General features: G+C 34.8%; 2 protein-coding genes across 2 annotated transcripts; both read right to left on the minus strand.

Annotated features, from left to right (window-relative positions):
* Positions 1 to 3710: 3710 nt before the first annotated feature.
* LOC18098108 (rho GTPase-activating protein 5) lies at positions 3711 to 8565 on the minus strand. Its single transcript, XM_006384733.3, has 5 exons — positions 7931 to 8565; positions 6273 to 6393; positions 5949 to 6068; positions 4849 to 5079; positions 3711 to 4482 (listed from the first exon to the last, which is right to left on the minus strand). The coding sequence occupies exons 1-5, from the start codon at positions 8317 to 8319 to the stop codon at positions 3904 to 3906; spliced, it is 1440 nt and encodes a 479-aa protein (XP_006384795.1). The 5' UTR covers positions 8320 to 8565; the 3' UTR covers positions 3711 to 3903.
* A 6305-nt stretch (positions 8566 to 14870) lies between these two features.
* LOC18098109 (uncharacterized protein At2g27730, mitochondrial) lies at positions 14871 to 17151 on the minus strand. Its single transcript, XM_006384734.3, has 4 exons — positions 16922 to 17151; positions 16691 to 16820; positions 15829 to 15867; positions 14871 to 15346 (listed from the first exon to the last, which is right to left on the minus strand). The coding sequence occupies exons 2-4, from the start codon at positions 16799 to 16801 to the stop codon at positions 15134 to 15136; spliced, it is 363 nt and encodes a 120-aa protein (XP_006384796.1). The 5' UTR covers positions 16802 to 16820; positions 16922 to 17151; the 3' UTR covers positions 14871 to 15133.
* Positions 17152 to 21042: the final 3891 nt, after the last annotated feature.

Here is a 21042-nt window from a genome sequence, read left to right on the forward strand (position 1 = left end):
GACTGCCTTTCACGTAGTTACATGAGGCGGAAAAATTGGAAACTAAAGAGGTGTTTATTATCACAGTTTTCTAATTAAAGGTGTAGTTTGGGTTACACGAGTCATCACATTCTTGAACCTTCATTTCTATCTAGCCCATTGCCTCCATCAATGAAAAGAGATGACTTGTATATATCTGTCATTCCAACTACTGAAGAAGGTGACCAGAGTTCTTGAGGTGAAAGTCAATATTGATTACTTCTTCATACTGGCCCTGCCATACTCTTATTTGACTGTCTGAGTATGCTGAACCAGTGTAACCAGTTCATAATTCACCCCAGAGTGCAAGCTATCTTTAAGTGAACCGTAATACAAGCATATAACAACTACTTTGGAGTTCCCAACTCACTCTTTATCTGCTTTAACTTTGTTTTTTGTTTCCTCCTCCATGAATCATCGGCTTTTAACATTTGTGTCTTGTTCAACTTTGCACTTGATTTTGTTGTCTTGACAGTCTGACCCTGGAATCCAGGATGGCTCAATGAGTTTTTATTAGCCAGGTGTTAAATGATTTTGGAGCCATTATATATGTAAGCAGGTTTCTGTTAGCAGACAAAGACCTACCCAAGAATATGCTGCAAGTGGGGTTTGGTTTATTTTTAGTTCGCGTTTGACAATGCTGTTCTTGTTCTCTACAAAAGGGCCCTTGGGCTGAAAAGGCATCAATTTGGTGTTTCGCTATTTTTAGACATGTTCATGATAAAATTTGATGTTTTTTCCAGTAAAAATGCATTTTCAGACGCACCCAAAGCAAAGGCATTAATTAGGCTACGAGCACATAGTGTTTTCTTGCTTTCTAAAGGTGTGACCTTTTACTCAAAACTTTCTTTTCTAGTTGATTCTTAGGCATTTCATATGCCTTTTCTTTTTATTTCCACTCATTTTAAGTGATAGTGATGGTCCTGGAATCCAAATGACATGTTCTGTAGAGCACTTCCTTATTTGGTGGAGGCAGTAGAGACTATTAGTATTCGGAGAGATCGATTGAATGAAACTGAGCTTATGGCAATTCTGAAAGTTTTTGGAGGCATTAGAGCTTGTTTGTTATTGTGATGTGATCGTGTTTTTTTCTTTTTAATTTTTTTATTATTTTAATATGCTGATGATAAAAATAAATTTTAAAAAGTAATTTTTATTATAATATTAAACAATATTGCGATGATGGTTGATGATCTACAACAAAATACACAGAACAGTGAAAAGGAGGGGGGTTTCCATCCTTGAAATGTTCTGAAAAGGAGCAGAAAAGGGAATTTTAGTATAGATTCTCAAGTTATTGTCTCCTCTTTTCTCTACTGGTTTGTAGCTGGACCACAAAAGCAGAAGCTGAATTTTTTATTTTTACTGGCAAGCAAAAGTGTTCCTACCGAAACTGTCCTTGGCTTCATGTCTGCTTCTTTCAGCTTTTTTTTTTTTTTCATCCATCATCATCATCGTTGCCTTTTTCGTCATCAGATTCTTCTCGCGCATCATGTTCATAGTCCTCTTCAACTTCCACCTCATCTTCTGCTTCATCAATGGTTTCATCATTCGGATGAACAAACTGCAGCGTCAATCTCCCGTCCTCTCTACATGCATGCAAAAACTTGAAGGTGGGCATCCTCACTTCTTTAAGGACAAACCTACCGTCATGCCTATAAGACTTAAAGATAGCCCGAGGCTTTCCACCCCATCCAATACAGGAAATCGGCGGAGGAAATGTCAGTCTACCTGATCTTGGTCTGCTGAGATCATCTGATGCTGCATGCCTTGTGATTCTTACTTTCTCCTCCTGGTATCGCCAGTCTTCATTTATATCATTCTTCAAGTATTCAACATCATCAGAACTTTCAAAACCAAGCCCCTCGGTGCATAGTTGCAAGCTCTCATAATTCATTCTAGAAAAGTTATGACCATTCTGGTGACAACCTGTGTACTGATGATTCTTCGGGGTGGTTCTTGAGACACAGTCCAATATTGATTTGCTCTTTTTGCCCTCCAAGCTGTCATTCTTGTTGAGTCTACTTGCTCCGGCTTCCGGGTTCAAATCTAGGAAGGATGAAGGAGAGGAGAAGGGTGATAGAGTAAAGGAAGATGAAGTTGACAATAAGGAAGAAGAAGCAGAAGATGATGATGACTGCGAATTCTCTTTGAAATGAAGCTCACCGAATATTTCAGTGAAGGAGGATTGCTCCATCGGTTTTACAGGCTTGATTTGGTTCCGTGATGAGAGGGATTCAAGCAGTGTAGGGTTTTCTGGTAATGGTTTTTCAAAGATGTGTTGGAGACTTCCACAGGCAGCCATAGCTAGGTTTTGGCTCACTCTATCTACTCTAGTATAAAGGAATATAAACCTTTTTTTAGGGTTCTCGGTGGGAGGTAGAGAGAAACAGGGAGATGAAGAAGCACGAGATTGGCGTGGAGGTTGAAAAAAATCAAGAGATGATGCTTCTTGTTGCTTTGGCTAGGGCCTAGGGCGTCTCTTCCATTGAAGAGGAGCAAGGACGGGTGGTTTTGAAGCTAGGTCGAAATTTGGTGGCCATAAATAAATGTACATGTGCAATAACTTTTCTTGTATATTCTTAACGTAGATAATTCACTTCCCGATAAGTTTTATACATTAAATTTTATTTTTGAATTTATTTATAAAAAATATTATAAAAATCCTTTTATAAATTCCCAACAAGCTGGATTTCAAGTCGAAGTGAGTGGAGATTAACCTAATCAAACTGCATCAATTTAATGGATCAATCTATATCTCAATTGACTGATCACACCTCAAGTAATACAAGGTTTAAAACAATATCTTACGTCATTCTAGATTTTAATTCAGCCTGAATTGCCATGTTTAATTTATGATCTGTATCTGAGTCAAAAAAAGACCACAAGCTTTGAAATTAAACCCCAACAGGGACCACAATATTTTAGTGTTGGTTTTAAAAGGCCATGTTAATGCAAATTTCGTATTTGATAGTGATATTTTGCTGTATTGCTGGAGAGACTATGCTGATGATGATTTGAAAGATCAGTTTATACCTTCAATCACCGCCCATCTTAACAAGTCCATTATCTCAGCATAATGTATCTTTTTCTCATCACGACCTTAACATCTATCTTGCTATTGTGATTTTTCATCATAAAGGGCACAAAAAGTATCAGCAGCTCTTGGAATATTCTCCCTGGTTCTCTGAACATGTTCAATCCTGTTCCCGGAAATGATTGGCTGCTACCCTTCACTTTCGAATAGCCTATCTTCATCTTGAGATAGTCCATCTTGATATTTAATGGCAGGGCATGATAGGGCCAATCAATAGGCAAGTGGGTCCTGTTCTAACCATAGAGTGCCATATGCGTGTGTGTTCTCCTGCCACAACATTTTACTGGTTCACTGGCTGTGGCAAGCAGTGCCACCTCTAAACAGTGTATTCAGATTCTAATTCGAGTAGATGCTACATCTACCGCCACAAGGACTAAATCCAACATAAATGCGGACAAAATTGAAGTTTTCAACGACTAAATGATGGTATTAAAGACAACGTTGGATAATGGTGTAGCTTTCACATTTAAAAGAAAGCAGATGTTCCACTCTGAAGAGAGAAAAAGGCGAAGGGGAAAAACCGAGATGATAATTGTACAAGATTAACAAGCTAACATCAGATATTACATCATTAAACATCCATGTTACTCTAGCGTTAAAGAAATGCGGCTGAAATTTTAAGAAGAAGATGTTAGTTTCACACTGTTGTCATTTATCAAATTGGAAAACCACCCAGCACACAGAAACCATAGGTGAACAATTCACAAACATACTCACTGTTTTGAAATCAAACATACATAGCTTCCTTTTGAAGAATCAGTTGGGACCAAACCGCTTTTGGACATCCTTCATCGCCAAGCTTCAATACGCTCTGACCTTGAGTCTATACAGCTACCAATTCCTCGAGTCTTGTCAGAAGGTGGTGTTAAATGAAGTACAGGTGACTGCCTGCTAAATTTTCCAGGACTCTTTCTGAGACTTGAATTACTTGATTGGCCAATGCTGTTCTTTCCGATACCTGCTTGATTGCCAGCATTAACTCTATGATTATATGCGTCATTGACTAAGTTAACCTCGGAAGCAGTCTCGCAGGAACGATCTCCTTTGGCAATTAGCTTATCAACTGAAGTTGCATAACTGAGGCCTGCTTCATCAGCTATGGCATTGTATTGACTGGAGTGATACGAACTTTCTACAACAGGTTCTTCAGCCACAAAGGCTTGCTCAGTTGTTTCATTTTCATCTTCGCTATCTTTGGCACAGGACAGTGAAGGGCTCTCGTGACCGTTCTTGTCAAATGGCTCTATCCGTGAAGGAGCAGGCTCCACCAAAGAATCTTCTCTCTCTCGCAGTGTCCTTAGGATAAGTGTCTTGAGAAAGTTCATTACTTGGACTGCATACATCAATGCAGTCAAAGGATCGGCCATCTGCAATAAAATTAAGACAAAGACAACCATCAGCATTCAGCACACCAACAACTGCCCAGATCTGCAGCTTTTTGTGGCAATTTCACTTATTCAATCACTTATTTTATACTGAAATAGGAAAACCATTACTAATTAACCATGTCTCTGGCCGATCCATTTGCTCTGACATGGTGAGAGTACTAGAGACATAATCAAAGAAAAAAGGTGAAAAGGAAAGTGGGAGTACTTTAGATTAGCTTCTCTAAAGCCTAAAGAAAAGCAAGGTGGATCCTTTGAATACAACAAATAGCATGTACAAATCAGATCATAGGTAAACAAGAAAAATCATTGAAGTTCAGGAATGTCCAAACAATAATAGACACTTACTCGAGTCATATTTGGCGCAAAAACTGTGGCTACATTGTGTGCATTCATCTTGTTCAGGTGTTCTTGTTGGACAACATCAGCCATCAGATTGATCGCCCAATCTAATAGAGCAGCTTCTGTTGGAGGTAGATTCCTTGCAAGATAAGCACAATCATCTTCTGTTCGACATTCTATTACTTGTTCAGGTGATAAAGAATCCAGAACCCCTGTTGGAAGCTCTCTAAACCAAGCCTAGACAAACAGTTGTACTTCAAGTCAAAATAGAGCTATGTATTGAATGCAAAATAAACAAAAGAAGTAAATCCTGAGACAAAAAACAGCAACGCTTTCTACTGACAGCACCACACCCTAAACTTAGAAGACAGAATATACTAAAACCATGAATAAAGATGATATAATTAATACAACCGGATTGCAGATGGAATGATGGTAGTGAAAAGGGGTGGTCACAGTGCAGCATTTGGTGACAGCAATGATGTGGAATTGAAGCTAGAGAATGGGATGGTAATGGTGGCAAGAAAAAATTGCAGGATCTATGGTTGTAAACAATCTTCACAGAAAAGCTTAATAATAAAGTGTCATAGATCCAGCTTTACTGAGATGGCTTTCACGAAATAAAACTGAATTTGTATAATAATAACAGCTTTCTATATAGATTACAGCCCCAAAGTACAGTTGCTTTTTTACAATATCATACTTGTAAGAGTAGTATCCAGCAATGGACACGTGATCATTATGATAAACAGGTTTTCACAAATTTACGGGTTCATGAACTTCTAGGATAAAGGTTAATTTGATTTTGTAGTGTCTTAAACAATGTCTTCTACTTTTGCACTCCACCAATAAAAAAAATTGATTGTTGCTTACAATTTTATTTTATCCACTTAATTGTAACAAAGAAATAGCTCACAAGGATTTTATATGTGTGATCTACATATCAGTATTTCTTCCTTTTTTTTTGTTACACTATCTTCAATGTAGCATTAACCAGTTCAATTAGTCTTCAATGAATATGCAAGACCTTCACTATTAAATGTGTTATAACTCATAAGCAGATGCATAATTTGTAAATTATCCAAGAGTAATTTGTGTTGCTATGCCTTGATAAGTCCTGCCAGACAATGTACATCAACCCCTTCTGGCACCACCCCGCCATTCAGTTGCTCCCTCACATACTCCTCCTGACTGTTTTCTGCAGCAATTCTGAAAACCCCTTCAGCCTGAATACAATAATTAATGATTTGATTATGACCACCATATTCAAAATAAAATGAAATCCAATAAATTACATGTAAAACAAGCCCCAATTTACCTAAATCAGACAATTTTACCAAGAAGTTTTCCATTTTATCCCCAATGGCCCTATCCCTATCTTTGGAGTCAGCATAACAATGCTAATATAGAAAAATGACAAGGTGACGTACCTGCAAGCCTCCTTGAGCATACAAGCGTCTTTGCATTAGCAAGAGAATTGTTGGCACACTGTTCCCTCTTGAGTCATATGACAACTGCATAGATTCAGTGGAAACTCCGAAAACAGTTGCGCTGCATAATGATAAAATTCAAATCAATAGGCAAAGAGCAAGGCAGCAATCATATGAAATAGTTCACTGCTTTTAATTGGCATGATGTAAAGCTAGAAAAAACAGGAACAACTTAACAAACACAGATTCCAGGGATAAAAGGATTATCAAGTGACTTGTTGTAGGAAAAGTTACTTGAAGGTGCCATTGGTGTTTCTTTAGACTAGCAGTGAAAGTTGAAACAGAACAACCAACATGTTAAATCCTAGAAAGCATGTAGCTCACAACTGATCAAGTGGGGTGCTTGTGAATACACACACACAACTTAAACCATAATCAAGGAACCAGTGCAAGTGATCCAAGGGGAGAGGGCATCAGCTCATCTGTATTTAGTTGAGTTGTGAATAATCTTGGTCTTTTTAGTTATATTACTAACATGAAACAAAAAGGAATTTAAGTCTATAATCAAGGGGGAGACAAGACTTCCCATAAGAAATAGAGAATGTTGTACTGGTATCAAAGTTTAACCATATACTCCCATAAACAAATGAAACTTGGCTCCAGAAATCAAGCATTTGTACAATGGTCCACAAGCTATTTCTATGCATCAATCCATGCATAAAAAGGTTGAAACTCAAAAGTAGCGGACTTTATATGGAAAAGTCCATGTTTTGTGGATTCAAATGGCAGGCCAGCAACCACACCTCATTCCAAGAATACAATGCATCAATAAGACAGAAAAGAGGAGTGGTCTGCCACGTCTCTCCAAATATGGGGAGTTGACAAAAATGAAATAAAAAGCTCGAATATTTTACAATATAACTCTGGGATAATGCTCTCAATTTGTGATAAAGCTGATGCTTGCTTATGTGCTCAGATCCATGATTCCGGATAACAAACAACATAAAAGATGGGATAAGAACAAAATTGCATAGGTCAATTTCTCTTATTGCTAAACTTTTCAGTTGAATCTCTTTAATTGAATTATTGGTTCCAGAAATTATTTCTGCAGCAGAACTTTACAGTTGATTTTTCCCCCTTTTTTCCCCATAAAATGGAACTTCAGAAAAACATCAAACTCCAATGGACAAAAAAGGAATGAAGAACCAGAAATCAATTATAATAAAATCCACAATTTCAAGACTGGATGGGGCAAAAGAACCTCAAAAATAAATCCATCACTCGGATACAGCAACACTAAATTTCAAGAACAGGGAAAACATTACAGCGTGCAAAGAGAGAAAAAAACTCAACTTTAACACAAACAATCATGCACAAAAATTAAGAAGTTAAACTGAATAGCCAAAACCCAACCTCAGAAAAAGAAAATCAAATCGACCAATGAAAAACAGAAACTTTCACCAATTAACCACTGAAAAATCTCATTTATGAGACTTGCATTGCAGAAACCAAAGAAAAGATCAAAGAAACAATAACTCACTAACAAAACAAAGAAACTTAACAGTGCCAAGAATTGAAATGACCATATAAAACACCAGAAAGATAAAAATAGAGAAAACCCACGATTTCCTTTCGATCAAAAAACACAATGTACCTACCTAGCACTGGGAGGCCTCCTGGGGACTTCAGGCTCAAACTCCACAGGCAAACCCAAGAACCCATTAAACCTATCAAAGGTAACATGAGCCACATGGCGCACATTGGTTGGACAACCAATCTCCATACTAGAACAAAATTCCCTTCTGTCACTCTTACAAGCTACTAAAGACTTCCTAAGCAGAGCCACAAGAAGAGCCAATAAAGAAAGCTGATCCCTTTGATTCTTTTCTTTTTGTTTCACCAACTCCTCCTCATCATCATCAATGCCATCTTGTGTTGAAGGAGATTGTGGGGGTATACAGGTCACAGAAGAGGAAGAAGAAGACAAAGACGAGGTTGTTGGAGGGGAAGAAGGGAAATGTGAAGGAGAATGAAGGACTTCAGTCATGGCTGGCAATGAAAAGGTCCAATCTTTTTTCTTTTTCTTTTTCTTTTCTTAAAATAATAATAATAATAACAATAATAACAATAAAAGAGAGTGGTTTTCTTGATTTTTCAAGTCTTTCTCTAAACAAAATAAGATTTGTTGTTGAAAGAAGTTTTCACAGAAAGAGATTTGTGGAGTTGGATTGAAGGAATGGACTTTCTTTCTTTCTTTGTGGGACGTGAGAATCATTAACTCACTCAAAGAAAGTCTCTTTATATATATATATATATATATATATATATATTAAGAGTTGAAGAAGCAAAGTAGAGAGGGAGAGGATTTGGTGGGAAATAAATTGAGTGTATTAAGAAAATAAAAAGGTAATTAAAGGGTGATTAATTAGTATCTTGAACTTGAAGTAGAAGGATTTGATACTTTGATTATGTTGGGTTAATAAGTTCTTGTGGTCAAGTGGCCTCTTCTTGTCTTTGACAACCAAATTCACATTCTTTAACATTGAGAGGTTAGAGGTGAGCTTCCTCCATGGGAATTGGAGCGGCTTTATTGGTTTCCCGCGGGGGGCGGGGGGGGGGGGGGGGGGGGGGGGGGGGGGGTGGTTGGGACACAACCAATGGTATGTTTCCATGGTAAAAAAAATATATGAAAATTTACTGTCCGGCTTTTACTTTCTTGAGTCTTAAGAGTTAAAACTCTACATAGTACTATCAACCTTGGGTTTACGGGTGAGCTTAGAAAGTTTTTGATTATACGGTTGGTGTTTTTTATATAAAAAATATTTAATTAATAATTTTTTGTGTGTGTTTTAATAATTTTGATGTATTAATATTAAAAATTAAAAAAAAATTAATGTATTATTAATTAAAAAATATTTTTACAAAAATATTATGTACTACATTACTAAACACACACTGAATATGAATTACTTCTCTGGTTAAGATAGATTATTTTTGCTTGTTAAGCCAACAAAACGATATATATATTTTCCAACTAGTGCATGTAATGGCATGAGCATGACATTTTGCAAGGTTCCTGAATATGATTTTATATTGATGATATCCTAGAAAATTCAAGTAGCTTAGAAACAGGGTTAATGTGTTGGATATTCAGTTAATCTCTTGATTTTAATAATTTGATCCATTCTTCTTAGCCAATATGGCTGGTAGCTGGTGCCTAGTAAGTCAACGTCGGTAGTTAATACTTATAAAATATCTTTTTTAGTAGATGTGAGGACTCTATGTTTTAGAGAGATAGATTTTGAAAATATATATGTAGTAAATAATGAAGATTGTGAACCTTTTATCTAAAGTGGTTTAGAGGGTATTTATAACTCCTGAATCTTATTATTTTACTGGAGTTGAGGGGTTGGACAATCATTTCTTCCTTATAGTATTAAATTAAGGATAAACATTCCTTACACAACATTAAATTAAGGATAAATATCTCTTACACAATATTAATAAAAGACAAATTTTCCTTGCACAATATTAATGAGATGAAAATATAATAGGTCTTTAAGAGATTTCTTATACACTTATGGGTGCAAGGAGACAGATATCCTTGACATTAATATTTATGTTAGAAGTCATAAGAATAAACAAAAATAGTCTTATAGCCGAACATAGGGCCTGTAACGATCCAGGCCTTTAGCCCTTTGTGTTATACACACTGCCAAGCTCATGGTCAATAAGTCTGGACTCACCAGACCTGTGTTCGTTTGGGCTCAGCATGTAATTGACCCTCGAATGTTGGGTCTAGCAGCTTATCATACCCGTTTCTGTTTGGGCTCAACATATAGTTGACCCTAAAGATGTGGGGTCTAGCAGCTTGCCACACCCGTGTCCGTTTGGGCTCACCATGTAGTTGAACATAAAGATGTTGGGTTTGATAACTTATCACACTCATGTCTGTTTGGGCTCATCACGTAATTGACCCCAAGGATGTTATGTATGATAACTTGTCAGACCCACGTCTACTTGGACTTAGAGCATAGATGAACCCAATGAGGTTGGGTATGATAACTTACCACACCCATCGTTTGGAATCTTGTTTGTTCCAGAAATTCTGTTTAAATTTTGGTCAGACCGTTTCGGTTCCATTCCGGTCATTCTTTTTTAGCCAAATAATGTTTTTTTTTTGCTTTTTTAAAAATATTTTCTAAGTTTACGGTATCAATTATATCTCTCAATTCGATATTTGGATCGGGCTAAAAAATACAATAACTATAATATATTATCAGGGAGTTTGCTTTTCATTAATATTTGAAGTTTAAATATTTATTAAACAATATTCAATCATTTGAATATAATTTATTTTTGCCATACCCTAATGGAACAAAAGTAACATGTCACATTGCTACAATAATTTTTTTATAAAAAAAATTAAGCTTCAAATTGATTCTAGAATATCCAATTGTTCAATAATAAATAATGCCTCTATGTTACTATATAGATGCCTTGTAGTAAATCTGTAAATAGCATGATCCTTGAAAATAACATTTATTTTTTTTATCAACCAAGAATCATGTCATCATAAATTGTTGAATATAATATAGAGAAAAGTGAGAAAATATATAAAAAGCATAAGGGTGAAAATACAAGTGGATTCTTGTGAGAAGATCATGGCGTGCTCGGCACCTACATCATTTTTTTCTTAACGCGTGAGACAAACAAAAAATCCTTCCTAATATTATATATGATTAGATCTTAATTCGTGGATAATCATACTGTTCTTTCTGTTGCTTTGCTTTAATGCCAAAATCTATCATTTAATATTTACCCATCTAAATCCAAGTTGATCCCTTGCTACCACCCAAGACTCCAAAATTACATGGCACATTTGCTCCCTCTGTGGTCTTAGGTTCGAGCCCTGTAGTTACTCATATGATGGCCACTGGAGGTTTACATGGTCGTTAACTTCAGGGCCCGTAGAATTAGTCGAGGTGCGCGCAAGCTGGTCCGGACACCCACGTTAAACTAAAAAAAAATTACATGGCACAGGAAAAAAAAAAACAATGGGTTATATATATATATATATATCAGTCAACACTAAATTAGATAGACAAGGTAGGAGTTGTTTGGAATTGTGTTTTAAATAGTGTTTATAAAAAGATTAATTTTTTTTATGTAAAATTATTTTTTTTATGTTTTTGTGTCGTTTTGATGTGCTGATATAAAAAAATAATTTTTTTTAGATAAAAAATATTATTTTAATATATTTTCAAGTGAAAAATACTTTTAAAAAAACCGCTACCACCCTCCCAAAACTCCTTTATTAGTTTATAATTTTTTTTTATAGTAAAATACCAAATTTATTGAAAGAAATTGGAACCATTTCAAAATTGACAACTAAAAGCTTCGGAGGAAACTTAAAGAAACGGGATACTACAAGGATACTCCTTCCTCTCAAATCTATATAAACCAAAAAAAATTAAAAAAAATGAGATATTTCCAAATGGGAAAGCCAAAATCTTCTTCTTCAAAAATTATATATATATATATATATATATATATATGTTTTGTTTTATGTGGTTCATGTAGGCTGTTTGTATATATATGTAGGGGTTGGTGCTTGCTAGTTCTTGCTGGGAAATCCAACTACATGCCTTTTTTTTAAAGCTACGGAAACCAAAATTTGCAAAAGAGGTGAAAAGGTGGAATTGAAGGTTTTAAAAAAATAAATAAAAAAGAAGGAGAGTTTATTTAATATCAAAGCCTGATCAACCTCGGTGAAGATGACTTCTGTTGAGTTTTTATTACATAAATATGAAATTTTATTACTTTATTTAGATTTATAAATATCAAAATAGATAATTTATTGCACTTGAGGTCATGGCCTAGCGGGGAAAGGGACTTGTTTCCTTCCTCTGCACTTGGGTTCGATCCTCTCTATGCATGTCTGTCACTCCCGCGGTGCTTTACATGCCCACTGGGCTTACAGGATGTTCAGTGGACCCAGGAATTAGTTGTGGTACGCGTAAGCTGGCCTGAACATCCCGGGTTATCAAAAAAAAAAAATTTATGAATTTAAAATGTCTATGAAAATACTCGAAAAATAAAATACCCTTACATATATAAAGTCATCAAAATAGAGCTTAAGTACCAATCAGCTTAGCAAGCATCTTACACTTATTTATTTTGGCCGAATTATATGGATATACATTCATGGGTTAATTTCATTTCTTCGTTTAAAAAAACTATTTATCATATTTATACATATGACAATTAGCCCCTAAGAATAAGCAATTATACACAATTAAATTGAATATCTTAAACAAATTCTTCTCTTACTTTCTAAGTTTGTTAATTTACTCATTTTATTCTATCTTTTTAGCACAATTTCAAACAAAGGATTAGAAATGATAAATCCTGGTTGGTTTGGTTAAATCAAACCAGAACACTATTCGATGTTTTAATCATAATGTTGCTTTATAACTCGATTTTAGTTGTGATTTGTCTTGATGGAAAGCTAAGACATAAAATTATAGCTCTGATGAGAAAGAAACACCCATTTATATCATTTTCGAGCTCAAAATCAACAATCATAATAGTTTCCGAAATCTGCTAAGAAGTTATGTCGGTTTAGACCTTTTCTTAGTGTTTAGCTTATATCTAAAATTATATAATTTAAAATTAATAAATACCAGTTTTATTTAAAAACTAACATCTATATCTACAACTTTTCTAAAGAAACTCCAAATTCCATTGTTTTCAAGCTTTAGATTCACATACAAGTTGGATGATTAAAGATATACACGGCTAAACTACATCCAACACCACCAATAGATATTTTCTAAAATTCCTTCCATGATTCAACTTTAAATAAAATGTATGATATGTTTTAACAATAAATTCAACATAAAACACCTTCTCATTAAAGATTATTATATAAGCCTAAATTCTATTTACATAAATCCATACCCATCAATAACTTCTCAATAAAAATAAAGTAATCACATACAAAAAACACTTGCCCATCATGTTTAAAGGAAGTTTAAAGAAGCCTTTTGGTCTATTTTCTCTAGATTATCCACTTCTATCTCTATCTGAATTCTCTTTCTTTTATTTCTCTTTTTTTTTTCTTCTTGGTTCTTGCTTGATTTGGATGTTTACTTCTTTTTCCACACAAATCACGCAAAACCCATAGAATTTTAGAGGATCTCTCACCAATTTTTGAATGAACAAGCTAGAACTCTCTAGCTTTCTCCCATGGCTGCTACTGGCAGCTTCTTTTAAAAGGAGAGGGCTATAGCTTTTCAGTTTGATTACAAAAATACCCTTATACATGTTTCCTTGGATTTTTTTTACCCATAAACTACATGTCTAAATCACGAGACTTTCTTGAATTCTGATTGACTTAAAATTTTAATTTATATAAAAAAATATGTCAGGAGACTTTTTATAAAACTTCAACCCAATCCAATGATTAGACTGAGAATTATACGTGATAGCATAAAACTGATCAATTTGTGATTTTTCTTCAGAAATCTAAATTTTCTTATTCAATCATTGCATAAATCATATCAATTATTTTACTAAATCCTTGAGACAATTTTCTTATCCCAAATATATTTATTTTTCCTTTCTACTATTTATTTCAATTACATACTTGTTATCGTTTCACGGTAACGTTACCGATTTCTAAATGATGTTTACACCTTCGTTCTTAACTTTTTTTTGGCACTATCCTTCCATATAGTTTATTCTTTATTACCATACTAATTTATTGGGATCTTTTTTTTATTTTTCTTATCTTTTTATCCATTAAAACTCGTTACTTATTTCACTAACATTGTTACTGATTTCACTAACATTATGGATTTTGAACTCAAATTCATATTTTTTCTTTTAACTTTATCAATACCTTTAATCATCAATACCTTTAAATTTATCTATGAACGTCATCCTTTCCATTACATAATATTTATTGTTATTCTGTCATTTATTCATTTTTTTTCCATCCTGAGTTTTCATCTTCGGTCTTACGTTTATACAGGGTTTTACACGTGCTTTATTCTCCTTCTTTTTAAAAGAAGGAAGGGAAGCATTTTACGGGATCCAATTTCAAATCCCTAAATTAGTAAGAATTCCCAATCCTTCGAGGGGCAGTAGAAGGATAAAATTATAAACAGAAAGGCTGGCTAGTGATGTTTGCGATAAAAGACTGTAAACAGAAAGGCTAAAATGATAACTACACATTAAAATCGAAGTTCCGAACAGACCAATCATATAGCCTTAGAATCCGTTTCTCAAGGCAAGGCAGAAGATGCTGTTGAAATAGCAAGTTCATATATCCAGCAGATCATCAATGATCTTGCTCGGCTTTGATTTCCAGGAACAAAAAAAATCTACGAAATGAAGCACCTTGATTGTACTTCATAATACATTATTTTTTCGTGAGCAAGACAGGACTTCAGAAAATTGCAATCAGTACAAAAATCCATGCATTTCTTGTAATTTCAAAAAAAGTGCCAAGCAAATTCCCATCTCCTGCTTGCTAACCTTAAAGATGCCATGCAATTGCAATCCATAAAATTACAACATTGCAAGTAAGAATTCCTCAAATAATTCTTGTCATTTCTAGGAAAGTTTATTGACAAGTGGTCTCAGGAAAGGTTAAACAAAGCTGATCTTTAAAGCCATTGTCAAATGCAGAAAAGAATTGGCAAACCATACACGGTTGCTCTTATGATTAAAAGAAAAGTTCAGGCACATCGTATGCAAAATCATGCATATTGCTAGTTACTACTATGACTCCAAAAGCAGTAGTAGCAGTTAAAAAGTGATGCCTCCTTCATTCTTCACAAAACACAATGGCATCAATCCCGGACTTCCTCTTGCTTCTTCCCACCAGACTTGAGATACCATCCCAGAGCACCAAAAACTGTAACTGTACCAGCTACAACTGCATAATTCCGGTATTTATCAGTTGATACTTTTTCAGTGGATACTCCAGGTGGTGTTGGGGAAGCAGCAGTACTTGCTTTGATATCAGTTGATGCCCCGCCTGAGCCTGAAGCAGTTGTCTCCGCCTGAATAAAATAAACAAGTTTGAGCTTCATGGAATTAATACAGTTCCATCCAAGAAAACCTAACTGAACACAGTGCAGATACAGTGTCTTTCTTGAGAAAGCTGATAGGGGTAGCTTTTGCCCCTGTAAAACTACCCAAGCCTAAGCGGCGCATATATCAAGAAGGAATTACATATACAGTTGATCGAGTACTCAGTTAGTTTGCTTGTTTGAAATCTGATTGCTCAACTTGACAAACCTTCAATAAATTTCTACTTCTACTTTGAAGGAAAAAAGAAGAACAAAAGACACACAATGAACTCTTCTCACTGCAAAGGACTTTTGGAGCTAGAGTTATATTGACTTAATGACTAAAATCACAAAGTAACTCATGACATAAAAAAAAAGCTACATTGCCAGATCAAGGTTTTTTTTTTTTAAAAAAAAAAAGCTCATAAGATAGCAATAACAAAGATTCAATAGAAAATGTGCTATAACCATACCTTGCGTGCAAGTTTCTCCAGTTTTTCTTTCTCAACTTTCTGCAAAAGTCAAACAATGCATTGCAGTATCATAAACCATAAGAAGTCGTATTCAATCAGCTTCCTTTCATTGAAATGCTGTGCAGCAACTAGATAATGAAGTAGATGCACGCAAATATTAAATAAATTTTGCCAAGCCACCACTCAGACATATATCGATTATTTTTTCAGGGTTCTTTAGCTCTTTGGGTGCAACACATATTAATACCAAACTTCAACAATCAAGTAATATGTGTGGGCAGATCACAACAAATGAAGGGACTTCATTTTTCCCCTTTGAATGAGGCTACTAGCATGCCAAAGCCATCCCAAATCCCATCTCTCATTTGGTTAAATAGTAAGGCCGCACAGCTTTTGACAGAAAATAGCTAAAAATAACCCTTTTAACTTTCAACTGCAAGATTGCTGCCTACAAGAATGAGTTGAAATAATGTCCGATTACTATAAAACTGTACCACCAAACCATTTCTATTTCAAGAGATCATAACATAATTAATCCCTAATCACCTTAGTAATTACAACAAGTCCAATTTGGCTACTACATTGCACACCTTTTTTAGGACTAAATAGCAGCAGCAGCGATAATATTAATTAATTAGTTTTCCTCGTTTTCGCTGAAAAATGACTTTATTCAGGAAAATATTCTAAAAAGAAATTCCAACTCAGAAAGAAAATAAAATAAAATAAATAATAATAATAATAATAATAATAGGATGACGATAGATTTTCTTCGTTTTAGCTAAAAAATGGCTTTATTCATGAAAAAATTCTGGAAAAAAATCCAAGTAAAAAGAAGAAAATCTCGAGATTTATTGTTTATTACCTTGATGTAAACATTTTCTGCAGCTTTTTCCTCTTCGCTGAGAACTTTGCCGCCGCTCGAGAATCTTCGAAATGCTAGTCGTCTGGCAGCAGAACCAATCCGTGTCGCCATTGTTGACAGGGAGTAACACCTGTAATCAGGGGCTCATTAGTAATTTTAACAGATGATAGAGAGACGAAATCTTGGATTTAATAGTGAGTAAATGAGGGATTAAGAGAGGAATTAGCTTACTAATTTAAGAAATGCAGCACAGATGCAGAGGCGGTGAGAGAGAGAAATGATAGCGGTGTGTTTTGCAGCGGCTTTGCTTGGAGATGCAGCAAGGGATGGGGAATCAGGTGGAGTTATTGAAGGAGTGTAGATCCTGGCCGTTGATTTTGATTTTACGGATAGATGATGATGATGATTTTAGGAGGGGGACTGGGTGTGTGAAACTTGCTATTGGGCCGTATTAATCCTTCTTTCCTATCTAGAGTCTAGACTAGATGAGAGTAGAAAACGAGAGATGCAAGAAAAAAATATTATTTTGATAGGTCCCTGAAGTTTCTTATATTTTCGATTGAATCTCCTTTCTTTATTTATTTGTGGATTCAAACAAATTCTACATTTTTTTTTAATAATGATTTTTCAAATTTGATGGATAACTTCCATCGACCTGTAATGTTTTTTCATTTACTCACTTTTTAACTTGTTGCTAAAAACTTGTCATTAATACAGTAATACTGTAACATGATAGCAAAAGGTAAGCTCACAAACATAATCCTATGTCACATATCCCTCCTCTCTTGTCATTTTACATCATCTCATCTATTATTATAGTCATTTGATTATTTTTGTGTCTTTCATGGACATTAAATTGTTGTTAAATGCTTGAAATGGATTTTGTTTGCAGGGGGATGCATGCATATACAATAGAAATTCTTTTTATAAACAAGTCATTGAGGTTATATTTGATGATAATGTCCTAAAAAATCCAAGTAACTTGGGGGCAAGGTTTATGTCTTAAACAATCGGTTAATCTCTTAGTTCTGACAATTTGATCCATTTTTCCTAACCAAAATGGTTGTAGGTGGGTGCATGATACCTGCAAAAGATCCATTTGGTGAATTTAGAGACTTTTTGATAATTAAGTCAGTAACTTTTTTTTAGAGAAAATGCAATAATATTATAGAAAGACACTTTGAAAATAAATATACAATAGAGAATGAAGATTTTGAACATTTTATTTAACTGATTCATAGTCTATTTATAGACCATAACTCTTTTTTTTTATATAGATATAAGGGGTTAAAGTATAATATTGCACTGATAGTATTGAAGTGGCAAAATATCATTGACATATGTATTAATGTTAAAGGGAAACATCTCTGATATATGTATTAACAAGGGAAAATATCCTCGACATATGTATTAATATGGATGAGAATATGGTGGGTCCTTAAAAGACTTTTACATATTATTTCTTACACAATATTAATATTAATAGAAATATGGTGGGTTATTGGAGGATTTTTATACTTCTAATGGGTGTAGAAAGAGTAAGATATAAAATGTAGTTGTGTGCAAAGAAGGTGGGCCCTGCCCTTGGTTAAGCCCAGGGGAGGTTGGGTTTTATAGGGGGTTTTGGCCTTTTAAATTTGGGTTTATCAGTATACTTCCAAGTCTTTGTGATATTTATACGTAAAGACTTGTAAAAGTATCTGGTATGATGAGTTTGTCAAAAACTTTTGTATGAGATTCATGGTGAAAACCTTGGTTAATATACTAGAGAGCCCATGTGTAGGGGTATGCCCTATATTTGAAAAAAGAATTTCTAAGTTAGAGATGAACTATGAAGGAACCTATATTTAGAAAAATTTTCAGGAGAGTGAGGTGAAACTATAGAGAAATTCATATTTAGAAAAGTTTTCTAATAGGTGAAGAAACCTAATAAGGGTAAGCCTATATTTAGAAAATTTTCTAAGAGGTTAAAAGGAACATAGAGGGTGGAGCTCGTGCTTAAAAAATTTCCAAATAACTAAGGGGAACCTAAGAAAGGTGAGCCTATATTTAGAAAAATTTCTAAGAGGTTGAGGGGAATGAATCCTTATCAACATCCATGCTTGAAAAATTTATAAGGGGCGAAAAGAACGGACTCATGTCGACGCCCACACTTAAATTTTTTTCTAGAGGGTGGAGGGGAACCCAAAGAAAGTGAGCCTATACTTATAAAATATTTTAAGAGGCTAAAAGGAGCAAATCCCTATCGATTCCTATACTTATGAAATCTACAAGGAGCGGAGGGGACGTACCCATGTCGATGCTCATACTTAAAAAATTTCTTAAGAGGTGAAGATAAAATCAAAGAGAGTGAGCCTATACTTAGAAAATATTTTAAGAGCCTAAGGGGAGTGAATCCCTATCGACGCCTATACTTAAAAAATTTTCAAGGGACGGAGGGGACATACCTATGTTGACGCCTATACTTAGAAAATTTTCTAAGGGACGAAAAAGAACCCAAGAAGGGTGGTGTTATTGCATTAAGGAGACCAAATCAATCAATTTCTTGGAGAGTTATTGTATTTTTTTAGAGTTGGAGGCCCATGGCCTCCTTAGCGATGACATGGGCGTGAAAGCCCCACACTAGAAAGAGAGACCAAACTTGAGAGTGAGAGATTTGAGATCATCCCTGGAGATAACATAAAATCTGAGAGCCTATATGAAGAGATAAGATGGTTCTCTTGGTTCCAATTAGCCTTAGTGGTATATATTTGACTATAAGACAGGGGTCATGTTGCTTTATTGAGGTTGACCATCTTAAGCTATCATAGAGGGTGGAATTATCATACTAGAGAGAACTCATTCCAAGAAGATTGTGAAATTGCAATATGAAGAACCCCTTTCAAGGAGAGTGTGCAATAGCACTAGGGAAAACCCTTTTCCAATGAGAGTGTGCAATGGCACTAGGAAGAAACCTTTCCAAAGAGATTGTGCAATTGCACTATAGAGAACCCTTTCTATGGAGAATGTGTAATCGCATAAGAGAGAACCTTTTTTAAAGAGAGAGTGCAAGAGTCTAGAAGCCCCCATTGAAGATCTATATATAAAAAGTGTGTTAGAGAGACAATTATTTTAATTTTAAAATAAACTTACTTCATATCAAGGATAATATATCTCAATGTGATTTGTTGAACTCTAGGGAGTCTTCTGAACCATCACTTAGAGAGTGATGTTATTGCACTAGAGAGATCCTTGGTCAATCCTTTTCAAAGGTAGGGCTGTCGCGGGTGCCAAGACTTGCTGAGGTGGTAAAATCTGATTTTGCAACTAAGCGACCAACACAACCTAGATGAGGGGTTCCACTTGGTTGATGAGTTGTTGAAAGTCAGAATGAACAAAAGTGCTCGTGGTAATAGGTAGATTCATCAAGCGTTCTAGCTCGGGTGTGTCATGATTATGTGCTATGTAATGATTTTGAATTGTCATTAGAAATAAACTGACAGCTTTTGATCAATTTCCCATAGATGGCATCAATGATGATGTCCCAAAAAATCCAAGTAGCTTGGGGGAAAGACTTATGTCTTGGATAATCAATTAATCTCTCGGTTTTGACAATTTGATTCACTCTCCCTAGACAAGGTGGCTGGAGGCGATTGCTTGATACTTGTAAAAGGTTTTCTTTGGTGAATTTAGGGTCTCTCTGATGATTAAGTCAATGATTTTTTAAGAGAAAATGCAATAATATTGTAGAGATACTCTAGAAATAAATATGCAGTGGAGAATGAAGATTTCAAATCTTTTGTTTAAATGATTCATGATCTATTTATAGCCCATAAGTCTTTTTATGAAGAAGATAATGTAATACTTCCCTGATAGTATTGAAGAGGGAAAATATCCCTGACACATGTATTAATATTGATGGAAAATATTCCTGACATATGTACTAATAAGAAAAAATATCCTTGACATATGTATTAATGTGAATGGAAATATGGTGGGCTCTTAATGAACTTTTACATATTATCTCTTACATAACATTAATATCATGAAAACATGATGAGTTTTTCGAGAACTTTTATACATCTAATGAGTGTAAGGAGAATAAAATTCAAAATATAGTTGTGTCTGAAAAAAATAAGAACTTCCCTTAGTTGAGCCCAAGAAGGGTTGAGTCCTTTCATTGACCGAGCCCAAGAGAGGTGGGTCCTTTCATTGACGGAGCCCAATGGAGGTTAGATTTTATGAGGTTTTTTTGGGTTCTTAAATTTGAGTTTATCATTCGCACATCTAGATAGATTGTGCTTATGAGACCTGCAAATCTCAAGTTTTATGTTAGTTTGAGAATTATTTTTTCAATTATAGTAGTTTATAAT

Source organism: Populus trichocarpa, chromosome 4, assembly GCF_000002775.5.
Source record: "Populus trichocarpa isolate Nisqually-1 chromosome 4, P.trichocarpa_v4.1, whole genome shotgun sequence".
NCBI lineage: Eukaryota > Viridiplantae > Streptophyta > Magnoliopsida > Malpighiales > Salicaceae > Populus > Populus trichocarpa.